General features: G+C 43.0%; 1 protein-coding gene across 1 annotated transcript; it reads right to left on the bottom strand.

Moving 5' to 3' along the window:
- Nucleotides 1-47: 47 nt before the first annotated feature.
- Nucleotides 48-8,268, bottom strand: LOC146712429 (focadhesin-like). Its single transcript, XM_085442714.1, has 5 exons — nucleotides 8,136-8,268; nucleotides 6,966-7,070; nucleotides 2,022-2,123; nucleotides 1,798-1,925; nucleotides 48-690 (listed from the first exon to the last, which is right to left on the bottom strand). Exons 1-5 carry the CDS (start codon nucleotides 8,205-8,207, stop codon nucleotides 648-650), a joined length of 450 nt encoding a protein of 149 aa, XP_085298840.1. The 5' UTR covers nucleotides 8,208-8,268; the 3' UTR covers nucleotides 48-647.
- Nucleotides 8,269-12,358: the final 4,090 nt, after the last annotated feature.

The raw sequence follows: 12,358 nt of genomic DNA on the forward strand, positions 1-12,358 counted from the left end.
AAACAAATACAAAACCTATCAAACTACCAATATAAAAAAAACAAGACCAGAATCAGAGAGACTTTATTTATCCCCAAGGGCCAATTAACATACAACAGAGCAGCATGACGTTGAAGATCAGCACAATAAAAGTGAGATAATAAATACACAGAATATACAGTTTTAAAATTACACAGTTTTAAAATTAAAGTGACTGAAGGTGAATAAATAACTGTAAGTGACTAAAAGTGAGTAAAGTGTTGGTAGTATAAGAGTGTAGTTTATGTTTCTGTGGGAAATGTTCTTATCAGCTGGAGTTAAAAAGCAGAGCTGCTTTGGGGACAAAGGTGGCGCTCCTCCTCCTCTCAGTCCTGCAGGAAATGCAGCGGAGGCGTCGCCCAGAGGGGAGCCATTGAAATGCAGGGTGAAGAATGTGAGAGGGGTCACTGATGATTTTGGCTGCCTGTCTAAGGGCCTGTTGATGAAAACCTGCCAGAGTTCTGACAGGCAGGCCAATGATTTTAGAGCACACTGATGCTGCAGTCTGTTCCTGTATGAAGGCTGAGAGAGTGGGACCAGCAGGTGATGGAGAAGGTCATGATGCTTTCAGGAAGACGTAGTAAAAAGTCATCATGATGGGTGTGCTGACTCCAAAGGAGTTGAGTTTCCTAAGGAGGTTTAGCCACCATGTCCCCTGCATGCTGGTAAGGCCTGGTTGACACACACATCAGCGTGAACAAAGTGGGAAATGTGTTTCTTCTAATTTTGTTACCATTTTTATTTAAGAAAAAAGCATTAAAAGTGCCAGGACACGTGTAAGTAAGTAAATGCCAAACACAGCTTCTTATCATTGCAAACTCTTATGGCTGCAAATGTTTTACAATAAAAGCAAACGTAAGCATTTGTGAAAACAACAAAACAGCTCAATGATTTGCTAAATTTGTACTGTAGCATATATCCAGAGGGTTTCCCAGGTTTTCACTAATGCTGCTAAAAAAGCTGCATGTACATGTTAGCAGGCGTAACAGGCCCCGGGACGATGGACAGTGTGCACCAGCTGGTTAGAACAAAGGAAATAATCAAATAAAATCATCGTTTTATTTCATCAACACACATAAAGGCCAGTTCACAAAAACTGACAAGCATTAGCTAACAGCTAACATGTAAAGGACGTGTGCAGGAGCCTGGATGCAGTTTGTGGAGTTTATATGATCAACATAGTTTTTGGGTTAAAAGTTAAAACTATAAAGTTATGGCTCACTTGCTTAGAGTTGTATTATATGGGAAGCAGTGCTTACAGACTGACATAGTTTGATTTCTTTTGCTTCAAATGTATGCTTTTATTTTGATAGTCTGGCAGAGACAGGAAGTTAGCTGCCTCTCAGTCTCTCTGTTTGAACTGAACTTTGTAAGACTTTGATCCTTCTGGATTCAGGCACGTGTAGCTGCTCTGGACATTTGTACGGAAATATTTAAAACTGGACTCCTGCTGATTTTTGGAGAAACAGGGACTCAGTGGAGCGTCGAGCTGAGGCTTCATTCACTGCAAAGCTACAAAGTGCATTCATTTATCTTAACAAGCAAAGTTGATGTGACTGAAAAAACAAATATTTCTATGTTTCTGAACTTTCATCAGCTTGCTGAGCAGAAACATCTATGAAGAGTCCAGTCAGTGATTATTACTCATTAGAAGGGAAGATGAAGAATCCTGGTGTTGGAAGCTCACACTGTCTGCACTGTGCATGCAAAGTCCACTGAATGAATGAACCAGTGAATGTAGGAAGTGCCCACTGTTTCTGTAAGTATGGGAGGACCCACCTCTCTCTGCAGATGTCCCTGACACAGGCGGCCCTGGCCAGGATCTGCTCCCACTGGGCGTCCCTCCCCAGCACCACCCTGCTGTCCTGCTGGCTCATTAGACGCTGCAGCTCTGGGTAGACCCGGTCCTTACAGACATGACCAAAGCAGCACACAATCAAAGACAAACAGAAGCTTTGAACACATGAATATGACATTTATAGTAATGCGTTATTATTACAAACCTGTTTTTTCCACAGAGCGGTCATGAGGCGCAGTCCCACTGCTCTCAGCTTGGGGGAGCCGGCCAGCATGTGCAGACTGTGCAGCACGATCGGGAAGCACAGCTGGAATATTACAGCACATATGATCAGAGCCAAGTTTACAAGAGAAACACACGGTTACAGCTGAAGAAGGCAGATGTTAGACGATGACTGCTGGTTTGGAGAGTCCAGCTCACTGACAGAGTGCTTTATACTACAGAGCACTGCATCTATCCCACACAGAGGCTGCTGTGGTGGAGTCCAATCCCAGCTCCTACAAACTGGGTACAAGAAACACTGTCTGTGTTCACACAGAGAAAACTGTGTGGCAGACGTGGGAATTTCTCTTTGTTCCTTTGTCAAAGTGCTAAACATCGAGAGGGGAACATTTCAGTTATGTGCACAAACTGATTTACCAACATTTGCCACACACAGTGTCCTGCTAATGGTGCTAATATTTAGCACAGTTTGTTTAATGCAGTGTTTGATTTGTTGCTCTTGATATTGTGCCATTCATTTGTGCACAGAGATGGCATCACAGAGATTTGATGGACATCAGTCTGATCTCTGCTTTTACACTGATAAACCTCAAACACATCTTTGTTTATTAGGTTCATTTCAGGACCACAGACAGCGCAGGACGATCAGCTGTGCTTTATGGATCTACATAAACTCAGCTGCATTTGATGTGACAGCCATGAGCTGTAGATCACAGATACACACACCCCATCAGCACAGATGTGTTAGTGGTGCTGTTAACACCAGCTGGAGACATTTACAGTTTGTTTTATCCCTCAGGTGTTGTCTAAATATAAGAATGTATGTGTAGGTAAAATACAGTGGGTTGCAAAAGTATTCGGCCCCCTTGAACTTGCACACATTTTGTCACATTACAGCCACAAACATGAATCAGTTTCATTGGAATTCCACGTGAAAGACCAACACAAAGTGGTGCACACGTGAGAAGTGGAACGAAAATCAGACATGATTCCAAACATTTTTTGCAAATCAATAACTGCAAAGTGGGGTGTGCGTAATTATTCACCCCCCTGAGTCGATACTTTGTAGAACCACCTTTTGCTGCAGTTCCAGCTGCCAGTCTTTTAGGGTCTGTCTCTACCAGCTTTGCACATCTACAGACTGAAATCTTTGCCCATTCTTCTTTGAAACAGCTGCAGCTCAGTCAGATTAGATGGGCAGCGTTTGTGAACAGCAGTTTTCAGATCTTGCCACAGATTCTCGATTGGATTTAGATCTGGACTTTGACTGGGCCATTCTAACACATGGACATGTTTTGTTTTGAACCATCCCATTGTTGCCCTGGCTTTATGTTCAGGGTCGTTGTCCTGCTGGAAGGTGAACCTCCGCCCCAGTCTCAAGTCTTTTGCAGACTCCAAGAGGTTTTCTTCCAAGATCGCCCTGTATTTGGCTCCATCCATCTTCCCATCAACTCTGACCAGCTTCCCTGTCCCTGCTGAAGAGAAGCACCCCCAGAGCATGATGCTGCCACCACCATATTTGACAGTGGGGCTGGTGTGTTCAGAGTGATGTGCAGTGTTAGTTTTCCACACAGAGCATTTTGCATTTTGGTCTCATCTGACCAGAGCAGCTTCTTCCACATGTTTGCTGTGTCCCCCACATGGCTTGTGGCAACATGCAAACGGGACTTCTTATGGTTTTCTGTTAACAATGGCTTTCTTCTCTCCACTCTTCCATGAAGGCCAACTTTGTGCAGTTGTGATGGCATGCCACACATGGTAAGCGCCACACCTCACCACCCGTTGATTCACTTTAGTTTAATTTACAGTCACTACTTTAAAATATTCTTATTGTTCAATATTGTTTCTTTATTAAATGTATTTATTTTTCCATCACACCTTCCAATGTTTATATGGCGTGCACACATATTAACCTTGCAAGGTCAAAGTTCCGTTTTATGTTATATTAATACATCTTTTCTTTGTTTGAGTTACCTGGGGGTTGGCTTCTCCTCCTGTCTGGCAAAAGGTGTAGCAAAGGGCTGAGAGACCTGAAGTACCACTGACAGCCTAATTGGATTGCACCACATGCTTCATTGCCTGGGGGGTGTTTCATGTGTGTTTAAATGTTTTGTATTAGTTGGTTATATGGCAGCCATCTTGTTTTCCCCCGTGTGTGTCATTTGGTTTAGCTAAACCAGTATTTAAGTTCCCCTGTGTGTAGTGATGGCCAAATGAAGCTTTCTGAAGCTTGTATTGAAAAACGGTTCATTACTCGAAGCTTTTAAACACAGTCCTCTCTGATGACATCTGGTGGCCAAAAATACAAAGAGCAGCTTGAATCCACAAAATAAAACCAACTGCTTCATAATGACTGCTCTCTCTACAGAGTGGAGTTCTGTCTGATATTGGGCCACTGTTGCTTTGAACGTGTATTTTTTTGGTGGTTAAAAAAATGTGTTTTATTTGTTTAATAAATAGTTTTGACCAGTAAACTCTCCTTGTTTAAACATGCACCATGGTGTGGTCTTTCTTTGCTTGTGACTTCTTGATGTTAGTAAATACAATAATTGAAAAATACCACGTTACATATAATATATACATATAATAATGTACAACACATTATGGAGTAGGCTTCTGCGCTGAGGTCCTGCCTCCATGCACTTATGCAATTAATCGCTAGACAGGTGTATTTATAAATAATATTATCAGGGAAATTTTCCCAGACATATTTTTGACCTGGGGGTAGAATTGATTGTGAAATGGAAAAAAAAAAAGCTTATGAACTTGCAAATTACAAACATGATGCATTTAAGGTAACCCTTTTTCATTTTTATTTAAAAAGAGAATTTGTTCTAATGTGCGATGGTCGAACCTGTTCCTTTTCGTGGAGATAATTTCTCCTGCCTTAAGGAAAATCCCTTCACATGGCACAGAGGAGGCTGGAGCGCAGAGAAACTGGTAGAGATGCAGTTTTACAGTCTACCTGGGCCCCACAAACTATCAGCTAAAGAGAATAAATAAATTCAATTGCTGCACATTTGGCAGACTAACATTTTCAGATTAATTAAACAATAAAATATATATTTTTACAACATTACATGTAAAGAGTCAAGTGGAAGTTTTTCTAAAGTTATTTAATGATATTTATATTATGGAAGCAGATTTTTGACATTTTACCTTTTTCCCGTTTTCAGATATAATAAACACGCACAAAACAAAAGCAAACAGCCAGAACACAAAGCTGGAAAACCCACCCGATTGACCAAAATCCACTCAAAATTCTCCCACACAACAGAACCTCCTCTATTCCTCGCTGGCTCCAAATCTCTCAGTAGAATGATCAGTGGTTCGCTATCTGTCACCATCAAAACACTCCACAAATCCCGCGAATGATTCGCTTCCTTATAAACCATTGAATCAGATACCGAAGCAGTTAGGTTCTAAATGAAGCTTCGGACGTCCCCGATCACGTGACTCTGGCCAAACGAATCAAGCTTCGACACAGTGCTTCTGAAGCAGTGTGTTGATCTTTCTGACACACGCACCGGAGCTTCAGCTTCAAGCGGGCCATCACTACCTGTGTGTCATTTCAGCAGGTCAGTTTGTCATATGGTTGTTTGAGGTTTTGTTAATTATTATCTTGAGTTTAGTCTATTGAGTTGACCTCTTTTATTGGTCTGCCTGTTTAAGTTTTGGCTTTGTTAAATATATTTTCATATTTTTGGGTCAATAAAACCCCTTTTTTGAATTAAAACCACCTGTGTCCTTTATGCTTTACTGCTTGGTCCCTGACAGCAGTGCACGACTAATAGTTGTCCTATGGACAGATTCCCCCACCTGAGCTGTGGATCTCTGCAGCTCGTCCAGAGTCACCATGGGCCTCTTGGCTGCATTTCTGATCAGCGCTCTCCTTGTTCGGCCTGAGTTTAGGTGGACGGCCTTGTCTTGGTAGGTTTACAGTTGTGCCATACTCCTTCCATTTCTGAATGATCACTTGAACAGTGCTCCGTGGGATGTTCAAGGCTTGGGAAACCTTTTTGTAGCCTAAGCCTGCTTTAAATTTCTCAGTAACTTTATCCCTGACCTGTCTGCTGTGTTCTTTGGACTTCATGGTGTTGTTGCTCCCAATATTCTCTTAGACAACCTCTGAGGCCGTCACAGAGCAGCTGTATTTGTACTGACATTAGATTGCACACAGGTGCACTCTGTTTAATCATTAGCACTCATCAGGCAACGTCTATGGGCAACTGACTGCACTCAGCCCAAAGGGGGGTGAATAATTACGCACACCCCACTTTGCAGTTATTTATTTGTAACAAATGTTTGGAATCATGTCTGATTTTCGTTCCACTTCTCACGTGTGCACCACTTTGTGTTGGTCTTTCACCTGGAATTCCAATAAAATTGATTCATGTTTGTGGCTGAAATGTGACAAAATGTGGGAAAGTTCAAGGTGGCCGAATACTTTTGCAAACCACTGTATTGTACTTCCAGTCCCAGATTGGAGCCTTTGGATCATGTAACCTCTGTTTATATGATTTCATTACAAAGCTGGGGCTGTTCTATTAGCAAATTACTGGCAACCAAAAATCTCATGTTGCTCTGAACTGAGCAGCTCCTGGCAGACTGAAATGACGGCTTTGCAACTTAAATCACCCAAAAATCTAAACTAACATCTATCGCTGCTATTGGTGGATTGTGCTCACAGGCTGGTATTTGGGACACGCGGGTCCCTGGTTTTTAAACTCTAGGAGCCTCCTGGATGAAGAGAAGCTCCTCAGACTACATGACCTGGATGACCCCACAGATAAAAGCTCACATGTGTGTATGATGGACTAAAACACACTGTGAGCGCTCAGATGAAGTAGAAAGGTGCTGCTGATGTTCCAGCCCCGTCTCCAGACGCTCACAGTCAGTACAGGTTCTTCTTAGTCGTGCTGCGTACCTTATGAGTGCCGAGGTTTGGCAGGCTTGTGAGAACAGCGTGAGCCAGGACGGGATTCTTTTCTTTGGTCAGTTTGAACAAAAGAAGCAGCACGAGGGGCGGGACCTGCAGAGGGAAACACCCACATCAGCAAACACACCAACCAAACATCAAATGCACTTTGTCAGACCGTACAGAGGCTGCATCACTGACCTGTACGTGCACACAAACCGACAGCTTCACAGGATGTTCAGCATAAACAGATAGAGCAGGGTTGAGTCTGCCCTTGTGATACTAAATGTGTGGTGCCCATCTTGTACTCTGCAGTCAGTTAAAGCTTCATAGATCACACATGAAGTCCTGACACTTTAGTATGAGACAGGTTACAAATAAGGAAACAGTGAGACAGCATCACGGTCCTTAGATACATCACGCTGCTGTGCAGTGTCACAGCTTAATTACCACCACACACCTAATGGCACTCCGAGCCTTAAATGTTGCAGAGCGACTGCTTCACCTGCACGGCCCGAGAGCGAGAGGGAGGGGCAAAGAAAATAAAGCTGAGCGATGACACGTTTAATGCTGTCGAGCCAAAAACATCACTTTGAATCAACATCACTGCAGTAAATCATCATTAAGGTTTCATAGTGGTTAGCTTCTGGCTTTTCCTGTAACAAAGACCTGCTGCTGCACGTTTAACATGACAAGTACGAGCGAGCAGAGATCTCCAGAGGACTCAAATATGCCAACAACCTTCAACCAGTGCATCCAAACACCAGTGTGTGCAGCACTCTGGGAGCAATTAGAGCAGAAGGTGAATCCTCTGGGGCCCGGTGCACGCTTGAGTAATGAGGGGTAAACTCACACTTCATCTGCAGCTAGTGACTCCAACACAAGTCCAGAGAGAGGTCTGTCCCCTTAGAGCACTCCCTAACCTCTCCCTTTATACGGCAGCAGATCAGCAGCAATCACACAGCAGTGACAGCTTTTATCTTCCTGCTGATCTGAACCATTTCAAAGTCATGTGTTGGTGCCAAAACACCAGGTTATCAACATGTGTTTCCTGCTCTTAGAAAGACAAACACAAGCTAGCTGCCTCACATACAACATATCTACATGTCAGAGGGAACAACATGCATTACTTTATATTCAGTCCACAGATTTAAGAGAACAGTTGTGTGGGTTATCTACCTGGCAGGGGTCGGCAGCAGCGACAGCCTGGCTTGCTTTCAAAGCCAGCTGGCAGATGTTTTCCTGACCCATGATGATGAGATAAGTCACAATCAGGACAAGAGAGGAGGACAGGCGCTGGCTGGACGACAGGGCGGAGCTGACCGCCAACAGCCAATCGGTCGCTGCTGCTGGATTGTTGGCCACTTTGCGCAGTACCGACAAATAGGGATGGGTATTGATACGATTTTCACGATTCCGGTTCCATTTTCGATTCTTTATCGATTCTGTTTAAAAAAGGAGAACACTAAGGTCGATTAGCTTAGAACTTTGTTTTATATCTTCTCTTTGAACAAGGTAGAAATTTAGGAGTAACATGGCCTTACAAACCCAACAGTGAGACCTTAAGAGATCCAGCCTACAGCTCTTCAATGGGTGTCACAGGGTCCCCAGGAAAGAAAAATGTAAATGTAAAATAATAAAATAAATATTCTTCTGTAGCAATAACAAAGTATAACATAAATTATTCTGTAGCAATTACACAAGAATATCCAGTAATGTCCCTACAATTAAACCCATTCACTTACCGAAAATGTGTGCAAGCCTTTGACCACAAACTGAGTCACTGCTCGGTGACGTTCGTCTGTCCTGCCTGAAAGGAGACGCTACCGGCAGACTGCAGCGAGAACTGCCAGCATCTGAGCCAGACTCTGTCTCTCTCATCATGGTCACTAAATGCACAGTGATGGCAGGTTTGTAATAAGGCAGATCGCGCTAACATAATGTGCACTGTTAGTTGATTATTTACCTGCCGCATTAACGGGAGAGGACGTGCAAACGTTACCGCTGCTGCTGGGTTGAGATTCACGAGTCCGGAGCGGAATTAAAAACACGACATTCATTTAAAGTTATCGTGTGTTATAATATATATAATATATAACATATATAATATATAATATATATAATATAAAGTTCTTCCTCTCAAACAAATATTCCCAAATGTTTGTCCCAAACAACAAGATTACCCTTCAGCCATCCACCCACTAACTAAACAACACTTTGGTTTTCTTATATATTTTAATAAGAATTTATGCTTCTTGATGTTATGCAAATGGAATATTTTGCACAAATAGAAATTCTCTTTGAGTTGGACTGAATGAATTTCACTTAATCTGATAATAATATTGATAATAATAACAATTATTTATTACATATACTAAACAATGAGGGGATGAGCAGCATCAGTAAACACATATTGCTTTTGAATACTATTAATATACTAACACAGTAACCCAAGCCCCTCCCCAAACACACCCAGTCCCACCCACCTGCTGTTACCATAACGATAAGCCAGGCTGTACTGTCCACCTGCTACCAGCAGCCTGTTTACTGGCTCCCAAAAACAGGAACAGGTAAGTCAGCACCTGTTCATCTTATCAACAGCTTATTTACTACAATATGTAGAACAGAGTTACTGACCAGTCAGAGCAGCGTGACAGTGCACACACACACACACACACACACACACACACACACACACACACACACACACACACACATCACTGCACTTTAAATCTGAACACTTTCAAACGTGTCACCAACATGAAGAAGACGTTCCAACAACATAAAGAAAGCCTTCATTATATTTTAGGTGATGCTGAAAATAAGCTCAGTCCTGTTTCATGGCTGTGAATGGTTTGAAAGTCTGAAACCAAACAGTGCCAGCGGTTTCTACAGGATGTTGCCTATACAGCAAACAATACAGGCTGTGCTGTAATGCTAGGTCTGCACTAGCAATACAAGCCAGAACAATGCATGAGCACGATGCTTTAGAAATGACACCACGGAGGCTTTGCTGTGCAACACTCAGACTGCACGAGCCCGACGGGCCTGACGGGCCGCGGCTTTTTGGGAGAGCACTCAGCGGCACAGTGGCAGCCTGTGATTGCTGTGGTGGAGCCCTGAGGTCATCACAGTCGGGGCTTTGATGGGCAGAGCTTTGACTTTTCTGTGTAAGTACATGAGATTTATGGCAGTTACTTTTCATTTTGATATGTTCTCGTTTATTCTTGTGTTAGTTTATAGAAATGCTTTAGTCACTCTGGGGTCACCACAGCAGGAAGCTCCATTTGTTTCATATGGCAGCTTTTATTTTTTAAAGCTTCTTATTTGCCTTTAAAAAGTGACTTTGTCACTTCCTGAGCCAACGTGTTACCATGACACTAAGGAGGCACACTGGGAATACTGGGAATACAGTTTTAGACCTGAGGCATCATCTGCAAAGGATTTTCATCAAGGTATTAAAAACAATCTTTATATTTAAAATGAATGTGTCCAATAAATGTGGTGAGAGCATTAAAATATTTCTGAGAAATGAAAGCAATACTTTTGTTAAAGCTTCAAATCTGTACTTGAATCATGATTTAAACTGTGGTTGTGAACAGGGAATAAAATGATGTAATGAGGTGATGTTGCTCCTCCTCACCTCAGAGACATGTGATCAGTCTGGATGAAACTTTATATAAACTTACATGACGTGTACATTGTTGTTTCCAAATGCACTTTGCTCAACTATTTTAGTACTGTGGCAGTGTGTTGTCATGTATATCTATTAATAAGTGTTCAAACAGAGATGCTAACAGTGCCTGATTACGTCATCTTATATAACAAATATGTAGCTTTCAAAGAGAACACATGGTGATAGATGATGAAGTCTCCCAGCAGCCCTCCTACTGCAGTGTTACTGGGATACGGCTCAGAGACACCTGATCCAGTTCTAACAATAAGCTTTAGAGAAAAAACACAAAAACTAAATGGGGAGTCTCATGAATCCAAGCTGGGAGCTGGTCCACAGGAGACGGGCCACTGAGAGACAGCTGAAGGCACTGCCTCCTATTCTACCTAGCAACAACAAATAAGGCTGCAGTCTGAGGAGGGAGTGCTCTATCAGTATAACTTTGTACTACAAGCTTTTTAAGAGACAACAGAGGCTGATTATTCGAGACCTCGTCTGTCAGAAGGAGGACTTTAAATCTTGGATTTAACAGGGAGTCAGTGAAGAGGAGCTAATATGTGACAGATATGCTCTCTTTCTACTTCCTGTTGGTACTCGTGCTGCAGCGTTTCAGCTTAACTGGAGGCTTTGAGGCTTTTCATGGCACTTGTCTGATAACACTGACTCACAATCGTGCAGCTAGAATCACTCTCAGCTTAGTTCACAGACCTACGTGGTTGTTTGTGCACACTGAATGATATATTCTGCTCAAAGATGGCTCCTCACAGCTTCACTGGAGGCCACGATGATGCTGTTTCTAAGAGTTTTAGGGCCGAGCACAACAGCCTGTCTGGATTTAGAAGCAGGAAATTAGAGGTCACCAGGTCTTTTAGGTCTCTGTGATCAACAAATCACAACAACAGTCACGTGAAGGCACAGACCACGAAGTACAGAGAAAATCCCACCAACCGCTCAACCCCAATGAGCAAGGCCTCGGCCACAGCAGGAAGGAAAATCTCCCTTTTAGCCGAAACAGACTGGAGGACGGGCAGACGTCTGACCGACTGGTGGAGAGGGAGGGACTCACATGGTGGATACTCATCTCTCACAGACGGTGAGAGGACAAAGACAAAAGTGTCACCTCATATCAGGCGGCACCTCCAGGGCTGAAAACTGAAACCTGTGCAGAAGTGCCAAAAACTGCAATTCCCCTAACGGCCCCTGGAGCCTGCATCCAAAAGTGAGACAACCCCAACAGCCCCCTATATGAGCACTGTCACAGTTTACAGCTGTAGCTTTTTACCAGGCCTCACCTCTGCCCATCCAAGTGACCCACCTGTGTCACACACACTGTGAAGCTGAGCAGTGTGTCACTATGAAAGCTCTGCTTCTTCCATGGTTTATATACACATGCTGTGTGGATCTGTGTCTGAAGGAGCACAATACATTGGGACGCACACTCATTGTGTCCCAAGTGTCACTTTCAAACTATAAAATACAAAAATAAAATCAGCAGCGTTGCTCTGTTGGTCTCTAAGAGGACATCAGGCTAACATCTACTGTTATTAAATTAGTGCGACACACCATGATGAGCTGCAGTCACACTGATACAGCCACATAGTACGAGACAGCTCAAATAATTAATCAGGAGTAATCCCCCAGATATATAACAACGCTCAATCTGGAAATGGCAAAGCCGACCACCCAAGACAGAGCAGCATGTTTGTTTCCTGCGGTGCGCAGCTCGTCC

The sequence above is a fragment of the Copadichromis virginalis genome, linkage group LG3, assembly GCF_057382275.1.
Source record: "Copadichromis virginalis isolate Kocher_CV1m ecotype Utaka linkage group LG3, C_Virginalis_male_GT1.1, whole genome shotgun sequence".
Lineage (NCBI taxonomy): Eukaryota > Metazoa > Chordata > Actinopteri > Cichliformes > Cichlidae > Copadichromis > Copadichromis virginalis.

Bases quoted from the DNA above. Each gene is read 5' to 3' on its own strand.
- LOC146712429 (XM_085442714.1), bottom strand. From the start codon at position 8,207: ATGGGTCAGGAAAACATCTGCCAGCTGGCTTTGAAAGCAAGCCAGGCT. The intron at 2,124-6,965 runs GTACGCAGCACG...GTAATATTCCAG, and splicing joins CAAACCTCGGCACTCATAAG to CTGTGCTTCCCGATCGTGCT. The intron at 691-1,797 runs GTGGGTCCTCCC...TGTGTCAACCAG, and splicing joins AGGGACATCTGCAGAGAGAG to GCCTTACCAGCATGCAGGGG.